The sequence below is a fragment of the Pteropus vampyrus genome, unplaced genomic scaffold (assembly GCF_000151845.1).
Source record: "Pteropus vampyrus isolate Shadow unplaced genomic scaffold, Pvam_2.0 Scaffold110, whole genome shotgun sequence".
NCBI lineage: Eukaryota > Metazoa > Chordata > Mammalia > Chiroptera > Pteropodidae > Pteropus > Pteropus vampyrus.
This window is the reverse complement of record NW_011888891.1, coordinates 5,157,844-5,182,364: the sequence shown is the minus strand read 5'-3', so window position 1 is coordinate 5,182,364 and position 24,521 is coordinate 5,157,844. Positions and strand designations below refer to the sequence as shown.

At 35.8% G+C, this 24,521-nt stretch overlaps 1 protein-coding gene and 1 pseudogene across 6 annotated transcripts in view; both read left to right on the top strand.

Moving 5' to 3' along the window:
* The window catches only part of ZC3H12C (zinc finger CCCH-type containing 12C), a 331,193-nt gene extending 310,894 nt beyond the window's left edge, over positions 1-20,299 (top strand). For 4 of the 5 annotated variants that reach the window (XM_023533751.1, XM_023533750.1, XM_023533748.1 and 1 more), the window contains 4 exons: positions 5,791-5,930; positions 10,187-10,421; positions 12,368-12,474; positions 13,123-20,299. In XM_023533751.1, the coding sequence (XP_023389519.1) occupies positions 5,791-5,930; positions 10,187-10,421; positions 12,368-12,474; positions 13,123-14,522 (1,882 nt within the window). In that variant the 3' untranslated portion in view covers positions 14,523-20,299. The remainder of the gene's footprint in view (positions 1-5,790; positions 5,931-10,186; positions 10,422-12,367; positions 12,475-13,122) is intronic. The other variant, XM_023533749.1, reaches the window with a different exon arrangement.
* Positions 20,300-22,857: 2,558 nt separating this feature from the next.
* The window catches only part of LOC111743273, a 14,306-nt pseudogene continuing 12,642 nt past the window's right edge, over positions 22,858-24,521 (top strand). The window contains exon 1 of the transcript XR_002781623.1: positions 22,858-22,944. The product of XR_002781623.1 is annotated as a small nuclear ribonucleoprotein E pseudogene (transcript). The remainder of the gene's footprint in view (positions 22,945-24,521) is intronic.

The following is a 24,521-nucleotide window of genomic DNA, read 5'->3' as shown; positions in this document are numbered from 1 at the left end:
GTGAACTCGCTGTTCATATCTTTTGCTTTAAAAAAAAAAAAAAGCTAGTTACCCTTCTCGATATATGAAAGAGTACATTACATATTCTCAATACTAGCCTTCTGGTCCTGTGTGTTGCAAATAGCTTCTTCCAGCCTGTGGCATTTTTTGTTTTGTGTGGAATCTTTCGCATAAAGAATTTTTATGTGCCCCAGTGTACCAGTGTCTTCCTTGATAAAGCTTGTGGTTGCATGTCTTCATTAAGTAGTATTTTACTATTGTGATGAGTGCCTCCTATAATTTCTTCCAAGTTTTACAGGATTTCTTTTCATATTTAAATCTTTGAAGTATAAACAATTTATTTTTATGGGATGAGGTAAAAATATAATTTTATTTTTTTATTTAATAACCAGTTGTCCTAGTACTATTGTTGAATAGTCTCTTTTCTTCATTCATTTGTAATGTCACTTTTATCATTTATATACACATGTGTATATCGCTTTAGGCTCACTTTTCTGTTACATGTTTCCTTTTTTTTTTTTTTGTATTTACCTGTACCAATATAACACTGATTGGATTTCTGTAGTTTTATACTGTGTTGCTACCTGATGGGGAAGTTCTTACTTTTTTTGTTCTTCAAACTTGCTCAACTATTCTTGGCCTTTTTTTTTTCCATATTAATTTTAGAATCAGTTTCTCAAGTTCCATAAAAACCCTTTGAGGATCTTTATTGGAATTTTAGTGTACTATAGATTAATTTGAGAATTGCTGTCTTCATCAATTAAATCTTACCATCCATGAAAATGGTATATTGTTCCTTTTCCTTAGGTCTTCTCTTATGCCCTTTAATAAAGCTTTTTTATTTATTTATATTTTCTCTATAAATCTCTTGCATATTGTTTATCTTTAGATTTTAGTTTTTGTTACTGTTACAAATGGGATTCTTTTCTAAATTAAAATTTTAATTGGTTTGCTGGTGTATATAGCAACACTAATTTTTGAACTAGAACCTTATATCTTTAATGTATTAACATTGTCATAAGATTTTATCTGTATGATACAGATTTCTTTTTTTAATAATTTCATTTTTTCAGTTACAGTTGACATATAATATTAGTTTCGGGTTTAAAACATAGTACTTTAGACATTTATATAACTTAACAAAGTGATCACCCGATAAAACCCATCTGGCACCATACATGGTTATTACAGTATTATTGAGTATATCCCCTATGCTATATTTTAGATGCCCGTGACTATTTTGTAACTACCAATATGTATTTCTTAATCCTCCCCCTTTTTCACCTATCCTCCCCAACACTTTTTTCTAGAGTTTTGTTCTGGTCTTTTGCTGTCTTGTAGGCAGTATATGTAAGGGCCTTGTTTTCTTATCAGCTACCCTGTGTCTTTTGATTGGAGCATTTAATACATTTAAAGTAATCGTTGATAGATATGTGGTTATTACCATTTTATTATTCATATTTTTATCTTTTCTTTTTCTTTAAGAAGTTCCTTAAACATTTCTTAGAAATGTTTGATACTGATGAGCTACTTTAGCATTTTCTTGTCAGGAAGCTCTTTATCTGTCTTTCAATTCTAAATGATGGCTTTGCTGGGTCGAGTAATCTTGGTTGGAAGTGCTTGTTTTTTGTCACTGAATAATTTGGCCAGTCACTTCTGGCCTGCAAAGTTTCTGTTGGTAAATCAGCTGACAGTCTTACGGGAGCTCCTTGTAGGTAACTAACTGCTTTTCTCTTGCCACTTTTAAGGTCTCTGTCTTTAACCTTTGGCATTTTTATTATGATGTGTCTTGGTGTGGGCCTCTTTGGGTTCATCTTTTTTGAGACTCTCTAATCTTCCTGAGCTTATATGTCTATTTCTTTCACCTGCTTAGGGAAGTTTTCCATCATTATTTCTTCAAATAGGTTTTCAAATTTTTGTTCTCTCTCTTCTCCTTCTCGTTCCCCTGTGATGTGAATGTTGTTAAATTTGATGTTTTCCTGGGGGGCCCTTAAAATTTCCTCATTTTTTGGATTCTCTTTTTTTGTTTCTGTTCTGATTGGGTGTTTTCGGCTACCTTGTCTTCCAAATTGCTGATTCAGTCCTCTGCTTCATCTAATCTACTGTTGATTCCCTCTAATGTATTCTTTATTTCAGTTATTGTATTCTCCATTTCTGACTTTTGTTTTGTTTTCTATCTCCATTGTTATGTTTCCTATCTCTTTGTTGACGTTCTCACTGAGATCATTGAGCATCCTTATAATCAGTGTTTTGAACTCTGTATTTAGTAAATTGCTTGTCTCCATTTTGTTTAGTTCTTTTACTGGAGTTTTGTTCTGGTCTTTTGCTTCTTTGCCTTTCAGTTTTGGCTACCTCCCTGTGTTTATTGCTGTGTAATAGGTAGAACTGCTGTGTTTCCCAGTCTTGATGATGACTTTATGCAGTAGATGCCCTGTGGGTTCCAGTGGCACAGTCTCCCTTGTCAGCTGAGCTAGGTGCTCCAGGTATGTCTCTTGTGTGGGTCGTATGTGCCATCCTGTTGTAGTTGAGCCTTGATTGCTACTGGCACATCAGTGGTAGGGATTGACCCTCAAGTTGATTCATTGTGCGGACTGGCCATGACTACAGTGGAGGAGCTGTTGTGCAGTGCCTCACCCTCCAGAGCAGGATGCGCTTTAGCAGACCTCTGGCACCTGCCAAGACTGCCCTTTGGGTGCATCATTTGTGGAGGTGATTGGGTGGTGCTTGGGAGTGGTCTGAAGCTGGCCATCAGGTATGTTGGTTCTGGGGCCTCTTGGAAGGGGCTCTGGTACAGGCCAAGGCCGCCCGCTGCCAATGCTCTTCCCAGGGCCACTTGGTATAAGCTACAGAGTGATCTGCAGATGGTTGCCTCTTGTGCTTGGAGGTCCCTGGGAGAGGTTAAGCTGTGAACTGAGGCTGGCTGCTGCTAGTGCCGGGCTTGGGGCCGCTTAGCAAGAAGTACAGGTCACACTGAGGCCAGATGCTGCTTGTTTGAGAGATTTTAGAAAAGTCCACAGCATGAGCTAAGACAGGCTATTTGTATGAAAAAGCCTCTGGAAGCGGCTTGGGTGGGCCCAGAAATTAGCGGGCGTGGGATCTCAGGGAATCACCAGGGCAGGGAAAATGGTGTTAGGTTGATGGAGACTCAGATGTGGTGCCCGCCTGTGTGTCCAGGCTGGTAGAGGGAGGGCTCAACAAAGGAACAATGGATACTGCCACTATTTCTGTCTGGGAGAAAGCTGACTCTCTAGCCCTTGTCTTGAAGTCAGACAATTTATTTCCTCCCTGTTTTTCCCTGGTACCTTTCATGCTGCTGCCCCAGTGAGCGAGTCCATGAGCGAGTAAGTCCATGTGTGAGCCCTTTAAGAGAAATGCCTGATACTCCAGCAGCCCTTCATCTAGCTCAGCCACAATCTTTGCTGGTTTTCACTGCCATAAGTTGTGGGGACGTCTCTCTCTGGCACTGAAACCCTAAGACAGGAAGCCTGATGTGGAGCTGGGACCCCTTGCTCCCAAGAGGGCAGGCACTTCAACTGAGATATCTCTCCCAATTTTTAACTGTCATGTGTGGGTATGGGACAAGCCCATTCTGTGTCTCTGCCTCTTCTACCAGTCTCATGGCTTTTTCTGTATGTTCTTATAGAACTTCCATTCAGCTAGTCTTCAGGCGATTCTCTATGATGGTGGTTCTGTAGTTTAGTTGTAATTTTGATGTTGTATGAAACAGATTTCTGATGTCTGTTGAAATAATTTTTTGCCTTAAAGTATTTTTTTTCTTATAGTAATAGATCTTTGCCCTTTTTTTCTTTTTTTTTTTTTGGTTTATGGTATGACTAATATAACAGTTAAAGATATGTGTAGCTGGAAATAAAAACTCGACTATAGTTTCTTAAACAAGTGGGGGGAGGTATTTTTTCTCAAATAGCAATATCAGAGATAGATGTGGGTCTATCTGCTCAGAAACCCAGGCTGTATATTTATTTCTGTTTATTGTTCACAGTGTGGCATCTTTCTTCCTCTTGCTTGTTTCCTTCCTATGAGGTTTTGTGGGGTGGGAGTCGGGTGTTGTGGGACGGAGGGGAGGATGATGAAAACAACCTTTATTGTCAGTATTGCATGATATAATATTCTCTTTTAGCATGTATAGAATCTTTGTCTCGTGTTTCAAAAAATTTACCACATTTTATGAAAGTTCTTACAGTAGCAGTCGCTATTACCAAATGAAGTCACTGGGAAGAAAATGCTTATGTAATTGTCTCTTAGAGCCAGAAGCAGTTCAGTGCTCAAGTCTTAGTAAACCAATATCATTAATGACTAGCACATAGTAATATATTTAGATTTCAAAGCATTAATGCAAAATAAAATAGGTTTTAGCAAGTTGAGTTCTGTATTTAGGAATAGTTAGTATATATGTTCTCTGAAGGGATGCTACCATCAATTTCTGTAGTTTTTCAGAAGAGTGATTAAATATCAGTATTTTCCACGAAATCTAACATCACTTTGAATCATTTTCTGGGGTATTAGTGAGACTATCAGGTAGCCCTTCTTACCTAGAAAATGTGACTTCAAACTCCTCCATCCCCGTCCCTTTCCCTGAAACTTCTAGTACATCCGATTTCACCTCTAATCTTAACCCAAACCATTAGAATGGGTGCATGAAACCATAAACAGTCCCTGTGGTTTGCATTTATAGCTTTCAGTATCTATAATACAAGATAGTCTATTTCTGTTTTGTCCTTAAATGATCAATCATATTTAGAATGGTTTCAGTGCTTCCTAGGGGACCACTAGAACAATATATTAATATATCAAATGTTGGATTTGTGCTAAAAGTTAACAAAGCATTTACCTACCTATTTCATTCAGCTCTTCTTTTGAGACATACGCATAAGAACTCCTTAGCTATAAGAAGTAAAGAATATGTATCTCCATTATAAATAATAAGTGGCACTTTCAGAGCTAAAACTGTAAAAGAATAATTATTACTTTCAAAGCAGGAGATTTTCTTTAAAAACATTAATTTTTTTTTCAATATTAGGTGAAAGTGTACAAGCAGAGCCTGGTGTTAGATAAATATTTGTTGAATGACTACACTCTTAGTTGGACATTTTCTTTTATGCACTAAAACTGCTAATCCAGTTTTGAATGCCCTTTTGTCATCATTAATCCTTGTCCAACACAACAGTATTAAACAAACCAGGTGTCTTTTCATTGAAGGACATGGAAAGCGTTTTTTATGAGATTTAGCATTGTGCATGTATTTTTCCTTTCAGTGCATTTGTGTGCATTGTTTTACATGGGTCACTTCATAAATTTTGTGTATTACTTAATCATTATATTGAGTTATATTCATAAGAATTCTCAAGAAGGAAGTTTTTAGAAACTCCTAAGTATTCCATTCCACTGTTTTCATAGATTTTTTTCTATGGGACTTTATTTTTACATTTCACTGAAATTATTTTTGCTGTGCTTGAGGCCCCTTTCTTTTTTCCCATCCTTCCTGGTCAAAAAGAAAATGTATCTGTCTGACTAGTTAACCTTTTCAACTTGACATTTGAACACTCACTTTTCTTTATTCTCTGTGCAATAATCATCCCGATTTTCTTATTTTTTTCTCAGAGATTTTCAACTCCTAAGTTATCTTATTGTTTCTCTGAGCTAGTCAACTGCATCTTAAATTTGAAATCTCCTATTACTATTGTAATTATGTGATCATTTCAGTTTATAAATTTGAATTAAATTAAATTTATGTTTTGTTGTGCTTTAAGTGTTCTAAAAATAATCTTTCAGCCATGGAAACAAAGAAGTATTTTCCTGCCGAGGAATAAAATTGGCAGTGGATTGGTTTTTGGAAAGAGGCCACAGAGATGTTACAGTTTTTGTTCCTGCGTGGAGAAAAGAGCAGTCCCGCCCTGATGCTCTCATTACAGGTAAATCCTGTTAGTTGTTTGTTCTTAGCGTCCATTTATACCTATGCAGGTCTCTGGCACTGTCAGGTATTTTATTCAACAATATGTTAATTTGTTTTTGTTTACTCAGTCTTTGTGACTGCCGCGTTGTCTTGGGTGGGACCTTAAATTTATTTTCAAGTTTAAAAACTATCTGTTTATGTTAACTAAACAATAATCCTTGCTACATATGCCAGTTTTTATTTTTTAATTTGAATACTTTTCACTTCAAATTTGTAGAATTCTGACCTTTGCAGACATACTGGAAATCAGGAGACCTAGATTCAAATCCAGGCTTTGCAATTTACTAGCCATAGGACTTTAAGCAACACATCGAATCTCTTTGGACCCCAATTCTCTCATCTCCTATAAGAATTTAGGCTAGGTGACAATCAAATTATAGTGACTGCAGGTCAAAAAATATCTGTGAGACTCGGGATATGTCGTCTGGTGTCAAATAGAAGGAAATGACTCGATCCCAATAAAGTATCTTTATTTTGCATTACTGTGTAATTTCTAAATGTATGAGTTTCAGGCAAAGATGTTCTCTGTAACTATTAATTATTGGGTGCTGAACATTTTGCTCAAGTTAAATGATTCTCAGTCAGCATCCAGCCCTTTTCACCCTCTCTCCACCTTCAACGTTAACAAAACCTGAGGAACCTGTGTGAAAAAAACATTAATAATTCAAATCACAAACAAATGGAGAGACTACCTACCTGAAGGGAAAGTTAATTTAAAACTATTTCTATCTATAATCATTAAATCATTAAGCTAGCATAAGAATAGATAGGCAACTTATTTATAGTGGAGTCCAGAGCCATGGAATCAGACCCTAGCCTATAGAAACTATAAAGTAGGAGAGGCAGGCAAAATTCAGCCAGTAGTACCAAGACATTGGATAACTCTTTGGAAAAAATATACATATTTAGATCCTTATCTTACACTATATAACAGTAAATTCCAGGTGGTGATTTTTATTGCATCAAAATGTAAACTTCTGTATTTGGAGAAACTTTCTTAAAAATGAGAAGTATTTTTATTTGCCTAAGAAAAAATGTAACAGATAAACAAAGAGTCCATATCCTTAACATAGTAAAGAGCTCATACACACTGGTCCAACACAAAGTTCTCCGCAGTATATAAATAGTAACATGGTAAGAATAGAGCAGTCACGGAAGAATGCAGGTGCCAAATAAGACCAAACAAAAATGTTCAACTTCATTAGTAACTAAAGAAATGTAAATTTAAACAAACATTATTTTTCACCCATCAGATTAGCAGAGATAAAAAACTGATAATACTCAGCTCTGAGGGAGTTACCACTGCGGTGCTGTGGAAACCTAAATCGTTACAACCTCTCTGGAAAAGTTTGAACTTAAAATGTTTATACTCTGGGATCTACCACTTCCCCTTCTAGGAATAATTCTCCAGAAAATAAGCAGAGGTACAGGTAAAAATTTATACCACCAAAATATTCAGTGCAATACTGCTTATAATAGGAAAAAATGGAAACAAACCATACATTCTTTAAAATAATGGTTCAGTAAATTAGTATATATTGATAGGATAGAATATGTATTAGAATATTTACATAGAATTTTTCATAATCTGCGGAAATGCTCTTTTACATAAAAGGCAGATTTTACTGTGTATGTATAAATACATATACATACATACATATGTACATCAGAAAGAAAAATATACACAGGAAATTACTAGAAGGAAATATGCTAAAATAGTAACAGTAATTGCCTCTAGGTTGTGGTTTTATGAGTGTTGTTTCTCACTACTTCTTAGTACTTTTCCTTACTTTACTAATTTGATACAAGGAATTTATAATACTTTAATAATCAGAGAGAAAAACTGGGAAAAAAACTATTTAAACATGTAAGTGACTGGAAAGACTCTTGAGCACAAACGGAATGTGAGATCAAGAAAAGGGAAAATGTGAGTTGTGGCTAAGTTTAATTTTTAAAATACCAGCATGCCAGGTATCTGGAACACATCAGTATGCAGTTTACTTTGTATACAATTACTGTCAGAGGTTAGATATTTCCTCCCCAAGATAGTTATTCTCTTGACAAAAAAGCCTCAGCCAGGTAATACCTGGCAAATTTAATAGTCCAGTATTTTTTCACTGTACCAAAAAAGATAAGAAATATTTGAAAGTTCTCAGATATAGATTCAGACTAGCACTTTTGCCAGTCTTCCATTGATTTAACAAATACTTAATAAGCAAGTGCTGTGCTAGGAACTAGAGATTTGGTTAACTTACTAGCTCTACTGAACCAATATTTATTTAAGTTAGGATTATTTAGCTGTTAAAGAAATGCAAATTAAGCAAGATGATGACTATTAGGCCAGCACACTTGTTCCTCCAATCACTTGGAGGATCCAGACATATCATATATGAGTAAACACTCCCACAAATAAAGAACTGTGGATTATTCATGAACATAGACAGTAAATAAACTGTAAGACCTTAAAATATGCATCATTAAGTAGCTGATGTATTCATTCCACAGACATTTTTGAGTATCTATTGGTGTGCTGAGTGCTGATGAATACAAAAATAAATGAGACATGGTGCTTGCCCTCAGAATGTTTATCAGGGGAACACACAAAATAACTATAAGATGACAAATCCTGTATTGAGACTGGGCTTTTGATTATGTATTGGTTTTCTGTGACTTTTAAAAGAGATCAACAACTATATACACTTATTAAACAAAATTAAGTTGAAGAACACAGTTTTGTTGAGAACTTTCCAGGCACTGTGCTAGGTGCTTTTACATGTAATAACTCATTGACTCCTCATGGCCTATGAACTGCACTTGAGGACATGAAGAAACAGGCTCAATAAGACTGATTGCCATATATAGAAATTAGCAGAACTGAGATTTATCCACGATTTGCTGGTCTAAAGACTCACATTTCTTCCACTTCTCTGCTGCTTTTCTAAACCAAAGTCCTGGTCTTAATGAACTCATTTATCAGGAACATCATGAAATCTATATGCCAATATTGGAGCCTCATACTCTGCTCGTAGTTCTGTTGTGGCAATAACAACCCTCATTACCTACTTTACACCTGTCCAATCCAGCACCCGAGACCTCCTTCAGGAAAGGTTATTCTTAATCTGAGTGGCGACTGACACCTTGCATTGCACACACCATGCGGTAGGCATGTAGTAACTGTCTGCTGAAGAGAGTTTAAAAAAAAAAAAAGTAGCTGCAGTTAATAAGCAATGAGAAGTTGTGAGCCTTTTTTTTTTAATGGTGACATCTGTCAGCTTATACCTGGCACTCAGTGCCAGAATGTACAATGATGGGAAGACCAGGGAGTGGAAGAGCAAAAGTAGGAAGAAGGGATGGGTGAGAATTTTTATCATTAATCAAAATATGAACTCCTATACCTTTTTCTCTAAACCAACAAACAAGTCGAGTTACAAAGTACTCTAAGACTATGCCAACCAAAGAAAAAGTGAGCATCCCCGTACCTATCCTTTTTCTATCGATGGCTGTTTTCGCCACATAATCACTTCTAATCTCTTATTCATTCAGTACAACCCCCACAAGAATGCTGGCCCTTGTTACCACATGTTTCCTAGGACAGGACACATTACATATAATGGCCATATCCACAACAGCAGTCCTGACTTCACCACTTTTCTCTTTGAGCCGTCTGCATTTTAAGACTGTTTTGCTTTGCCACCTCAGCTACCTCTACTACTTTTCACACTCTCCCCCCATCACATCCACATAGTAAAGAGCTCATACACACTGGCGGGGAGGGAAATCAGTTGTTCACACCTGGGTCCAACACAACTGCTTTGTTGGAATGGCATTGTGCTAGGATTGTGTAAGAAGCTGTATGCATAGCGGTAGTGCTGGTGGCTCCAGCTCTCAAGCAGAACCTTTATATAATGAAATCAGAAGTTACTAGGATATATTTAAGTTTTATGCTTTTAAATTTTTTAAACTTTTAAAAGTTTTTGAAATTTTAAACTTTTTATATTTTTAAGTCCACTTTTTTGGCTATTTTTAAAGCCTTTATTATTGAAAATCTTGAAGGAAAAATATTGGAGGTTACACATTTACTATATCTACAAACTGCAAATCAAAATCTCTAATTAAATGATTATATATATCTAGTTTATCTTATAAAAGTTCACATTGTATGAAAGTTGCTATATGTGTTGTGTATGTATTTCTTTCTGAAATTCTACCCTGCAGATCAAGAAATTCTTCGTAAGTTAGAAAAGGAGAAAATCCTGGTGTTCACACCATCCCGGCGCGTCCAGGGGAGGCGAGTGGTGTGCTACGATGACAGGTTCATCGTGAAGCTGGCTTTCGAGTCAGATGGTATAATTGTGTCCAATGATAACTACAGGGATTTGGCTAATGAAAAACCAGAATGGAAGAAGTTCATAGATGAGCGATTATTAATGTATTCATTTGTCAATGACAAGTAAGTAAAATCATTTACTTATAAGTAGTACTGCTTTCTTGAAAATTTAACTAGCACTGGCAACAACTACAGAAGCCCTCTCTTTTTGCCACTGACCAGGCTGAAGGCAGGTTACTTCCAACAACTGATTTCCCCACTAATCCTCAGTGGGAGTCAGAAAAACTGCAGTCATGCCTCAGGAGGCCTCTCTGAGTGACAGGCCCCTGCCATCCCCTATAGGTCACTAACAGAGCAAGTCTCTAAGACTCTGAGTAATGTGTAATAACTGACAGAGGGAGAATTTCTGTCTTCAAATAATGCAAATAAAAGTTTGAACATATTGACCCCCAGTGCACTACCTTTAAAAATCTACTTAGAGCATTGATAGTTTACTTAAATATATTTTAAATATATGATTTTTTAAAATGTTATATCAGTGTAAGGCTCTAGTTATGATTAAGTAGAATGGATAAATGACATAAACAAGTGTGTCTCCTAAGAAGTGAATATATTTACACATATGTAGAAAAAGTTCACTTGTTGATAATCAAAATGCAAACTAAATCAACAATGTATATATTTTTTTCTTCCATCTAATTGACAAAAATACTGTTGCACATGCCTTATGGTGTTAAAGATATAATAAAACTGATATACAGTTTGGCAAGATTTAGCAGAAGCCTTAAAAATATTTATACCCTCTTAAGCCAATAGTCTCATTTCTTGGGATATATAATAAAGGAAAATGACCAGACATATTTATTTCTGTTTTTTTTTAATTGTAAGAATTTAAAGGCAACTAAAGGTACAATAGAGAAACCAATTAAATTGCAATACATCTCCTAGTGGAATATTGTTCAGCTGTTCAGAATTCTGATTATGAAAAGCTATTAAGAAACATGGAAAAATATGTTAAAAAGACAAAAAATATGTGTTTGTAAAATGGTGTATGCATACAGAAAAATGACTAAACTACAACACATAAGTGGAAAATAATTGTATTAAGACTACAGAATTGAGTGACTATTTTCTATTTTAAACTTTCAATGTTGCCATGGTGTTTTTATATTAATATGAAACACTATATTTGCCAAGTGTTATTACTCAGCCATTTTAACACTCCCTTAAGAGTTTATACATTATTCACATTTTATGGGTAAATGCTTGGGTTTTTTTTCAAGTTCAAACAGTGGCATAACTACTAGAACTCTTCAGTTACAACTGCTTTTTATTATGCATGCCATGAATTCTTCCTTTCATTGGACAATCAATCCAAAATAATAAGTTTATTTCCTTAAGACATAATTCTTTCTCAGCTGAGAAGCACCTGAGTGAGAAGAGGATGAACTGTGGAGTTAGGTATAATTGAATCTTGACTATACCATGTGAACTTAGATAAAAGTAACTTAATTCATCGAAGCCTAAATTAGAAATGTGTATTAATCTATAAAGTGGAGCTAGTACATCAGAGATCATGCTAGGATGAAATGAGATAATGTGTGCACAGTATCTGACACATACTAGGTGTTTGGTTGGTTTCAGCTTTCTCCCTCACTTTTTCCTACCTCTCCCTTCTCCCTCAGCCGTCCCTCCTCACTCCCCACCTGCTTCATACTACTTCACAAGATTGATGTCTACAGAACTCTCCTAAAATGTCACTGTGATCATTTTCTAAAGTTCCTACAAAATCCTAGGACAGAAGAAGGAAGAAATAATTAGAACATGCTAGCCTCAAAATTCATTTGAATCAGAACAAATATGAGTTCAGCTTAAAACATTTTAATTTTGTTTTCATTGAGAAGACAGTTTCATGTACTGATTTTTCTTTCCTATAAATGTTGAATCAAAATACTTGAATTAAAATTGCAAGAAAAAAATATCTTAGATAAATAAACCTTTACACCGTCTTTATAATTAAATTAGCAACCTCCTTTCTTGGGTATTATTTTGTATTTTATCCATGACAGGTTCATGCCCCCTGACGACCCTCTTGGCAGACATGGCCCAAGCCTGGATAATTTTCTGAGGAAGAAACCTATTGTTCCCGAACACAAAAAGCAGCCTTGTCCATACGGTAACTTTCTTTATGAGTATTTAATATATGCCTTTAGAACACAATATGTTGTTAAATGTTTGTTAATAAAGATAAACATTTTTAATTTTGAATGGCATGGTATATCCTTCTTTTGATTATAATTAAATTTAAAAGCCATGAAAAAAAATATTATTTTTACCTAGTTTGGTTCAATGCAAATGCAGTTCCTTGAATTTCCCTGAGTTCCAAAAACTCAATTACTTCTACATGAAGTTAGTTTTCAGGTAGATAAAAATTTAGAGTTCTTACAGCTAGACATACATCAGATGAGCATGGTTTTATCACATTACAGCAATACATTTTTTTTTTTTTTTCAAAACAGAATGTCCTACCTACTTATAAAATCATACAGGGAGTGAAAAAGCAGGTAGGAATTGAGGACACAGGATATTAGCCAAAAATTCTAGAAGTGATTGTTAATCATTCGGCCAGCTTTCTTACTGCTGTTAATAGTACTGAAGTGGGAAGACTGAAAGGTGACATTTCTTACAAGGAAGGACCGGAGTAACGCTCAGTATACCTCCCATTTCTGCCTTCATTTCTTTCACAAATTAAAGTAGTAGTGCCAAACTGAGTTTTCAGAATCCAGTGATGTGCTCCTTTGCCTAATTATTTTACTCTCCATAGGAAAGAAGTGTACCTATGGACACAAGTGCAAATATTATCATCCAGAAAGGGGCAGTCAGCCTCAGCGGTCAGTGGCTGATGAACTCCGTGCCATGTCTAGAAATACAGCTGCTAAAACTGCAAATGAAGGCGGACTGGTGAAAAGCAACAGTGTTCCCTGCAGCACTAAGGCTGATAGCACTTCTGATGTCAAACGAGGTGCTCCAAAGAGGCAATCGGATCCAAGCATTAGGACTCAAGTCTACCAAGACCTAGAGGAAAAGCTTCCCACCAAAAACAAATTGGAAACCAGGTCTGTACCTTCCTTGGTTAGTATACCGGCCACTTCTACTGCAAAACCCCAAAGCACTACATCTTTAAGCAATGGCCTTCCATCTGGAGTTCATTTCCCACCTCAGGATCAAAGACCACAGGGACAATATCCTCCAATGATAATGGCAACCAAAAATCATGGAACGCCAATGCCTTATGATCAGTATCCAAAATGTGACTCACCTGTCGACATTGGATATTATTCCATGTTGAATGCATATTCAAATCTGAGTGTCTCAGGCCCGCGAAGTCCTGAAAGGCGTTTCTCTTTAGACACAGATTATAGGATAAGTTCTGTAGCTTCTGACTGCAGCAGTGAAGGGAGCATGAGCTGTGGGAGCAGTGATTCATATGTGGGGTACAATGACCGGTCCTATGTCAGTTCTCCTGACCCACAGCTAGAAGAGAATTTAAAGTGTCAACACATGCACCCTCACAGCCGCCTTAATTCCCAACCCTTCCTGCAGAATTTCCACGACCCCTTAACCAGAGTACAGAGTTACAGTCATGAAGAACCAAAGTACCATCATAAGCCTCCTCTTCCACATCTGGCTATGCATCTGCAGCACCCAGCTGTGGGAGCCCGGTCCAGTTGTCCTGGCGATTACCCCTCTCCTCCAAGTTCAGCACACTCTAAGGCACCACACCTAGGGCGATCCTTAGTGGCCACAAGAATAGACAGCATTTCTGACTCTCGGCTGTACGATAGTTCTCCTTCAAGACAGAGAAAGCCTTACTCCCGCCAGGAAGGGCTGGGAAGCTGGGACAGGCAGAGTTATGGGATCGATGCATATGGCTATCGGCAGACTTACTCCTTGCCTGATAACTCTACACAGCCATGCTATGAGCAGTTCACCTTCCAGAGCCTTCCTGAGCAGCAGGAGCCGACATGGCGAATACCGTACTGTGGACTGCCGCAGCAAGATCCTCCGAGATACCAAGACAACCGAGAAAAGATATTTATCAACTTGTGCAACATCTTCCCACCTGACCTTGTGAGAATTGTCATGAAAAGGAACCCTCACATGACAGATGCCCAGCAGCTAGCTGCAGCCATTTTAGTGGAGAAATCACAGCTGGGTTATTGAAAGATGATGCATCTTTGTGGTGTTTAGTAGTTTTTTGTTCAGCTCAAATGCTGAGGGAGGTTTGCTACAATAGCACATGTGATCTCCTTCTCAGCAAGGAGGTTATATAGTATCCATTTATGTGAAATACTGTATCATGGAATCTGTATGTATAGCCCCACATAGTGGAAGTATCACGGGATTGCTTTACATTCAAACTTTTTTTTAACATTTCCTTTTTAAAGCTATATCCTTGGCTGGAAATTTTTCCAGTTTGATTTATTAAGTGTATCTGTGATCTTTGATATTAATCTTTGGTGCATCAGGGGTTTATATGCAGCACTTTTTATCCTTATTTCATGTTTTATTAACTTGGTGTTTCTCTCTCAATTGCAAGCAATTACAATACCTTCAGAATGTCGAACATTTGACTAGACCTAACAAACTATTTTTTCAAGCCAAGCTTAATTGGAATCTTTTACAGCTTTTTAAGTTATTTTTATTTGGGGAAAGTGGGCTTCTTTGTGCTATAATCATTATTTATAGAAACAAAGATATACTAAAGCACTGACTTTATATTTTAAACAAAATGTCAGTTACCAGTTTATACGGAAATGGGTAACACTATATATTAGAATAATTTACAATATGGCACTTTTCATTGTTTTATTTTTGTTTGGATTTTTTGTCTGTTAAGTAATTAGTTAATTTAATATGGTTGATTTAAAGGAAAGCAGATGCAATCAATGGAAAAAATTGTTTCCATTTTTTTATAAATAAGGCAAAAGCCGTAACTGTTAACAGTTTAGAGCTTTGTTATCCAGCTATGATGTGCTTCTAGATAGTAGAAATGGAATTGAATTCCTAGATTCCCATTGACCTGTATTTTTAACGTGTTTGTCTTTTTGTTTGGGGGCACAACAATACTGGATAAAATAACCTTTTCGCAGTACTTGCCTCTTTTTAATGAATCTAATTATTCTCAATGCAACTTTTATATTTAATATGCTCTTTAGCTTTCCTGCTATTTATCAAGGCTGGCCTGAGGTGGTTTTATGTGTTGAGGATATGCAACATTTATCGATACTGCACTATGGAAATGGTGATGGAGGAGTTGTAAATGGTAACTTAAAATTTTTGTAAGATACTGTATATTTTCCATTTTCCTGGAGGTAGTTTTTTGAGGGGCCTGTTATATTATTAAGGCCAGATTCTTGCCACAAATAGTGTAGTTTTAGATACAGACTAAAGTCTGTTTTAGTATTAGTAAGGGATATTTCTGGTTTTAAAGTCATGGGTTTTGCTAGATGCAGATTCATTTTTGTCAGTTAGAAGATAGATACTGCAATCAGTGGCAGACAGTTGTGCGATTGACACGATTTCTCTGTTGCTTCCAGGTTTCGAATTTTACATAGTATAACAGACTCGTTCCGATCTGTTTCTGTAGTCTGCCAAGATGCCCTGGTTATTCTGATTATTCCATGTGCTACAGTTTGAAGTAAAGCCCTGAAAAACCAGAAAGTACCTTTTACTGTTGATACAAATTGTATCTTTTTAACTATAAGAACTATTTTGATTTGTAGATCTAGTTAAAACACAAATGTGTAACTATGATTAGACTTTTGGGCAACATTTTATCCCTTATTTAAATACCAATTTTTAAAGTGAAATTGAGGTCTTGAATAGGGTAGAAAATTAAAGTAATAATTTAGGAAAATAGAAGTGTCTGTCCTAGTTTTATATATTAAAATATATTAAATAAGTTTATTGACATTTTCTTTCTCCTAAAACTTATCTAGTGTGAACTTAAAATAAAGGTAAAATGCTGCCTGAAAATAATGTCCAAGCACCTTTGACTAGGATAACATTTTCACTACTTGTGCAACACTGTGTGTTGCATGAAGTAGGATTTGGGTAAACAGTAAATGCTTCTAAAAGGCATTGTGCATATTGACATATCCAATAATCTGAACCGTGTTCAGCAAACTTAATTCAGGAAAGTGGTGTTCTACACAATTATTGCTGTTGTTTTTGAGGTGAGTGTGGCACTCATCTGTACCCAGAAATAATACAAATGATGCCTCATAAACCATTCCGAGTGGTGTCTGTCTGAGAGCAACCCCACTCACTTGTGAAATTGTTCTCCTTGATTTTGTTGGTCACTGTCCGTAGAACAAGCTTAAATGTAGAGGCTAAACCAGTGCCAAAAATAGGGTTACAAATGTGTAGTACCTTTAATTTTAGTCATAGTCTATGCCTTTTTTGTTTGTTTGTTTTAGTATGAAATCATTTTTAAATTGTACATATAGGTTTGCTTCCATTTTCTTAATTTTAGCATTTTAATTTGAAGATTCTGCCAAACTACTAGATTTATTTAAATGAGATCTTAGGTGAAGTGTATATCACACCTTTAACCTTCTAATATTTTTAGCTGTTTTTCATTGCTTCATGGATTTTAGACTATGGGAAATAGTTGTAGCTTGCCACCACCTGTCCTGAAGCGAATAGCTCTGAACTACCCACACTGAAGTTCTTCAGTATAATTGTGAGTTAAGATACAGCTGTGTTCTTCTGTCAGGAGGATAATTTTTGTTTTTGTTTTTTTTTTTTGAAGCACCAGTGTTGCTTTCAGAGCTTAAGAATCATATTTAGCAGACTTAGGTACAGCGAATTCGTAATTATCTAAAGCCGTAAGTAAAAGGATCCATCGTTAAATCCATAGCTAATTCCAGTCCTTCATTTTAGCCAAAATTTTCACCTTAATCATATCTTTTACCAGACTTGGTGATAAATAACCAGAGAGATGCGTGTTAGTGAGTAGTAGCGAAACTACCAGGAAAAAGGATTCAGATTGGAATATTCTGCCCCTGAATAATTGAGGGTTGACTGTACTTTACACAGTAATTACCCGGTTCATTGTCTCTGTGTCTTAGTACAGAGGGAATAGTACCCAGCTGGCCAAATACTGGCCCTTAGTATTTCCTCCTTTCTTGCATGTGATACATAATTTTCAGTCTCCTTTTTATGATCTCTATATCCTGATAGTTTCTCATTGACCTAAACATTTGAGAGAAATGCACACCAGTATAAAATATTTGATACTGGTAGAAACTCGAACTTCGTGTTTTTATGAAAATTCATTTATGAGAATATGTAATATAACTAAAAAGAGCATTTTTGTATATATACATACATGCATACATATTTGTTATGAAGTATTAACAATGGGGGAGGTGTTAGGTTTTTGATGGCTAACTTTTCCTTAATTGAACTATGTTTCCTTGAGTTGTAGACAATCAAGTCTGGAGTCTAAATGACCAATGATAAGATTTAGAACCACTTGAGTGGAAAGCAACTCTTCACTGGTTTTATTCCTGGTATTTTTAAAGAATTATTTTGATAATTTTAATAGAATGTGTAATTTTAAAACATACAAAAGACCTTAAAGTAGTGATTATACAGATAATTATTTAACATGTCTTTTATGGATGTATCTATATGTATATAGACAGTAATATATTTATGAAACAAATATACTTTGATTATGTTGTAGCTATTAGTTTGCAATAGGTGGGAGGGTGGCTCTGGCTATGTATGTGTGTGTGTCTTGAAAAACTCTTTTTCCCAATTGGATGGCATTTACACTAAGATATTTGTACAGTTTTCTAGCCATTGTGTTAAGAGTATGGCTCTTCCATTTTATTATCATTCAGCTCCTGGAGAATTCCTGGGTGACCTGCTATCAAACAGATTATGGCCAGAGAGAATGCTTATGTTCCAAATATACTAAACATAGGAACTCAGCTAGGATATTGAGCTTCCTAGGCATTCACCAACAAATAAAATGAAGTATAAAATATGTGAACAGTACACATGCATTAGGATAAGAGCAATCAGAGTGTTAATAAAAGAGAAACATGCACTATTTTAGGTTGGTCTGGGAAACCCCCTAGGGCAAGGGTTGACAGACTTTTTCTGTAAAGTATCAGATAGCAAATAATTCAGGCTTTGAGAATTTTTATATGTTCTCTATTCACTTCTGCCCTCACAGCATGAGAGCAGCCTCAGACAGGATGTAAATGAATGGGTGTGGCGGTATGCCTGTAAAACTTTATTTACAGAAACTAGCAGCTGACCAGATTTGGTCTGTGTGCCACAATTTGCTAATCCCTGTCCTAGAGGGAGAAAAACAGACACATTAAGCATTAAATCCTGATCTGTTAATATAAGAAATAATTATATTTCAGTTGACATTAAAACCTTTTATTGCCTTCAAAAGATTGTGAGATAGTCATATTAAAGCATCTTAATTCACTTATGTTTTTACCTGCTCACACCCATTATTTGAGAGATTTCTTACATTTAACTACCAAAAATTCTGTAAAAATGTTGTAATAAGTATTGAAATTTTTTAATGAACTTTGTATCTTTATTGATAAATGGGAATTCCCTACCTACCTTTGTTTCTTAAGGGCCTCATGGACCAAAAATTCTGTTGGGTTCTGAAAATTAGCATATAATTAGACACAAAATATTTTAAAGACTGTTTTTATCAGTTACATTTTTCTGCCGGTTTTTGACTTGTATAAAAATGACAAATCTGCCCTTCTTTAAAAATGGTTTTAAAGAAGATAAATATATTGTAATTTCACATACTGTAGCTTTATTCTGTAAGGTTAAAAATTGTGACTAGTGTAATCGTAGCTATAATATGAGTGTCTTTGCTGTATCGATGACTCTATAGGAAACAATGTGTATCCCTGCTTTCGCTGTCCAAATCTTTAGTATAGATTTTTTTTTTTTTAAGCACCTTAGGACTGTCCTTGGTGAATGCTATTTTTAACAGATCATGTGTAGTTTTAAATTCATTGGAAGTAAACACTGCTGAGCATGTTCATTCACAGTGCTTTACAGATTGTTACATCGATAACATCATTTCCATTAGTTTTGAACATTACATTCACTTAAGTAGTTAGCCTTTCTCTTAAAATCAGAATACAACTCTAGCTTTTAACAGTTCCTGGTTACTTATTTTTTTCCTTTAATGCCATCTGTTAACCTGCTTTTTTACTTCTGTTAACAATAATACTGCTTGTGTTAGTGGCTTTTTCTCTAAGGTCCTAAGTCTTTCAGATTTAAAAACAATTTAAAGTTTTGACCATTTGGCAGTAAAAAGAAATGTCTGAATATTTTAATTTAGTTTGATAAATTTATAAAGTTTCACTTTCTAAACCATGTACCAAATTTGCCAATTTTCTGTCCAGATGCTATTTCAGATAAATAACAAATGGTGGTTGTTCATTAACGCTTTTGACCCCTTTCTTAAAGCAGCTTATGTCTCAAGGGAAAAAGACATTGAAGAGCAATGGTTTGCTTTTATAAAAAATATGTTTCAGTTTTCCTTAGATTTTTTGAAATTATTAATTTCCTAGCTGACACAAAATACCCACAAACATGCAAATTTCTGCAGACACAGACATAGCATTGCAAGTGAACCAGATTACTGATTTTATCTTTTCCTTTTAGGTTTTTTTCCTCTCCCACTATGGTTGTATCTTGATAGAATTTCCAATTTGATCTTTCAGACTTTTCTTATAGGAAAATAAGGCAAAGAATATGTTTAGAACAACCATCCGATAAACCGTTGTGATTCTGTTTATCCACTGTCTGTTCTGTGTGTTTCTGTAATGGAAGTTTTACAACTCCAAAAAGCAGTATTTTAGACCAACTGGAAATCATATCAAAACAGCTATGTGATTCTGCCACTGAAAAAAAAAATTAAAAAATTCATTTTTTTATGGTGGTTTGTTTTTGTTTCATAAAGAAATGGACCTCACGCAGCAGCACAGATGCTAAATAAGTAAAAGCATCCTTCTCTAGTCCCACGGCTCACCTGCAGTCTATGGTTAATAACGTGAATCTTCTATAGGAAAAGCATGCATTCAGTATCAGTATTAGAGCCACAGTTAACTCATATGAAACAAAATTAAATGATGAAGACAACTATTCATACCTTATTGTTCTAATTTTCTATCAGTATTAGGTTAATACCTACTCTGTTTCTGGCTTTATCTGGAGGTTTCTATGTCCCCTCCTGTAAGCTGATGAGGTCTCTATTGTATAGATCTTTCTAGTTTTCTGCCTCTGTCTTTGCATGAATCAAGCTTAGTATCTTACTAATGCCTCCCCTAAGTAGGTTCACTTCCCTTCTTTTATGACCTTCTAGGAATTGAAAATATTCTTTCAGATATGGTCACAATTACAAGATGTTCTGATCTTCATGATTTAACATACTCGCACTCAGTGTCAGTACATAAGAAACTTTTATTTCAGGTAGCAGATTACTACCCTCCATTACTTTTCAGATATTTGCTTTCCTTGTTATTTTCTCCCTAAAATTGCTATTTGCCATTGTCAGTATTCCCCGCCCCCCCAAGCTGTTTACCTGGGATCTTACAGATTTAGTAATTTATTTCCGCTCCATAGCAGATTTGATTATTGATGTTCAGCTGTAGTTAACAGAGAACTCAGCATATCCCAAGTATTAGGTGAGAGGCTGAGCTGAGAATCTAGGAGCATAGTGTATTAAACTACAGTGTCCACTAGAGCTAGTAGTTTATCCCTTCGTCCACCTTCCACCCACCTAGTCCCTTTGTCTAATGAGAAAGGATTCATACACATTGATGAATCAAGTAATGTCTTGGAAAGGAAGAGGTGTAAAAAGCAACTATAACAATGAATGTATTCAAAACAAAATACCTATTGTTGGGCCTCTTTGTTAAACCTATGAGCTTACTAACATTTGTGCCTCAGCCTCAGATGCTCTTTTAGGGCTAATGATATTCATTGAGGTTTTTAAAGACTTTTTAAAGGATTTTTTTAAATCTTCCAACATTTTAAAGGTTTTAAGATTTTTAAAGTAACCTAAAAAATGAATTCCTTTCTATGTGCAACCATCAGCCTCTGGAGGCTGAATCCCTCTGCACACATCCTATAGCTAGAGGTGGGCAAGTTACCAAATGGAGGTAATAACTGCCTCATCTCCTAGGGTTGTTAAGACAATAAGTTAAACCCTTTGAACAGACAGATCCTTAGTGTGTGTTTAATAAAAGACAGATGTTATGTAAATGTTAGGTATTTAAATACAGTCGTTTTCAGATGTTATTAGATTCTTCCTATCCTACAGGAATGTTATTGAAAAGTTTCAGTTCTAACAATCAGTGTAAGTGTAATATATTCAATGGTAAGGTCTATTGCAGGAGTGACATTTTAAATTTTAAAGAGTTCTTGAACTGAGGGCTAACTAAACAGCTTCTGAGAGAGAACACAAAAATGCGTAGGAGGGAGAGACATGGTATCATGGGAACTTCACTCCCAGTACACCAACCTGCAGTATGGAGGTATCACTGAAGGGTTCACACACAGACCAGCCCGTCCTGGAGCACAGTGAAAACTCAGTGGTTTAAAGGGCAACTAGACTACACAGGAGAGAGACCCATTTACTAACCCTAGGGCACCTGACAAACAGGAGGGAAACTGTGGGACCTCTCTCCAATGTTGGAGAGAGCACCAGAGAGCACCTTGATCACGGGCAGGAGCACAATCCAGGTACTCTAACCACCAACCAAGGCCATCCCAGCACCCTCGAGGCCCACACCAGTTCCAAGGCTTGGCCCCAGGACTCTTCACAGCCCTTGCCCTCTCCAGTCACAGCTCTGGGCCCTAGAGCAGCTTATCCCTCAGTCTCCCCTCAGCCTTCTCCAGTTTCAGCTTCCAGCTGGCCTGCCAAGGTGGCCCCAATACTGCTTGCCCCTGGGACTCCCCAAGGCTCACACTCACTCTAGCCACAGCTGCCACCCTGGTGCAGTTTGTCCGTGGGAATTCCCACAGAGCACTCTCTCTTTAGCTATAGCACTGAGCTTTGGCACAGCTTGCCTCTGGGATTCCCCATGGCCTGAGCCCAGAGAAAAGCAGCTAGTTTCATACAAGGGATTCCCCCATAAGACTATAAACTGATTTTTCAGCAGAAACATTGCGGGCTAGAAGGCAATGGCACAATATATTCAAACGTAAAAGGGAAAAGCCTACCACCAAGAATACCCAGCAAAACTCAATTCAGAATTCAAAATTGAAGGAGAAAGTTTCCCAGAGAAGCAAAAGCTAAAATAAAGTGTATCACCACTAAACTGGCATTATAAGAAATGTTAAAGGGCCTTCTTTAAGTTGGAAAGAAAAGGCCTAAACTAAAAATAAAACCTGGGGGGAAATCTCACTGATAAAGGCAAACATTTCATAAATATAGTGGATCAACCAATTATAAAGTTAATCAAGGTTAAAAGACAAAAGTAATAAGAGCATGTGTAACTACAGTGATGAATTAAGGGATGCACATGTACACATACACACAAAAGAAGTAAAAGATGATGTCGAAAACAAATGGAGGGTGAGTAAAACATGTAGTGCTTTTAAAATGTGTTCAAATTTAAGCAACCATCAAGTTAAAAAAGACCACTGTAAGCCACTTGTTATGTAGGAATCTCACGGTAACTACAAACCAAAAACCTATAATAGGTGCACAAAAAATGAAGGGAACCTAAACAAATCACTAGAGTCCTCAATGTACAAGAAAAAAAGAGCAAGAAAAGGAACAGAACTACAAAAACAACCAGAAAACAATAAAATGGCAGTAAGTACATAACTGTCCGTAATTTAAGTGTAAAATGGACGAAATGTTGCAATCAAAGGACATAGGGTGGCTGAATGGATAAAAAAAAAAAAAAATCTGTGCTATGCTGCCTACAGGAGACTCACTTCAGATCGAAAGACACAGAACAAAGGTGAAAAGATGGAAGAAGATAATTTATGCAAATGGAAATGAAATATTGGGTAGCAATACTTACGTCAGAGAAAATGAATTTTAAAACAAAGACTGTAACAAAAAACAAAGAGGACATTACATAATTATAAGGGGATTAATCCAACAAGAAGATATAACACCTGTAAATATTTATGTACCCAGCGTAGGGACACCTAAATGCATAAAGCAAATATTAACAGACATAAAAGGAGAGATAGACAGTAACATAATGTTACTAGGGAACTTTAACACTCCTCTTACATCAATGGAAAAATCATCCAGATAATTTCAACAAGGAAACAATGGCATTTACACATTAGGTCAGATGAACTTAATATGATATTTACAGAACATCTGGCCCTAAAACAGCAGAACATACATTCTTTTCAAGTGCACATGTAACATTTTTCAGGATAAACCACATGTTAGACCTCAAAACAAGTCTCAGTAAATTTAAGAAAACTGAAATAATATCAAGCATCTTCTCTGATCACAATGATATAAAACTAGGTATCAGTTACAAGAAGAAAACTGGTAAAAACAAACACATGGAAGCTAAACAACATGCTACTAAGCAATCAATGAGTTAACAAAGAAATCAAGGAGGAAATCAAAAAATATCAAGACAAATGAAAATGGAAATAATTATCCAAAATCACTGAGAGAAATCCATAACCATGCAGCCCTACCTCAAGAAACAAGAAAAACTCAAACAATTAATTTTATACCTATAGAACTAGGAAAAGAAGAACAAATCCCAAAGCAAGTAGAAGGAAGAAAATCATAAAGATGAGAGCATAAATAAATGAAACAGACTAAAAAAAAAACAGTAAAAAAGATCAACAAAAACTAAGAGCTAGTTCTTTAAAAAGAAAAACAAAATTGATAAACTTTTAGCCAAATTCATCGAGAAAAAAAAAGAGGGCCCAAATAAAATCAGAAATGAAAGAGAAGTGACATCTGACACCACAGAAATACAAAGAATTTTAAGAGAATATTATGAATAATTATATGCCAACAAATTGGACAACCTAGAAAAAAAGTGGGTAAATTCCTAGAAACACATACTCTTTCAAGAATCTGAAAGAAACAGAAAATCTGAACAGACCAATTACTAGAAACAAAATTGAATCAGTAATCAAACAACTCCCAATAAATAAAAG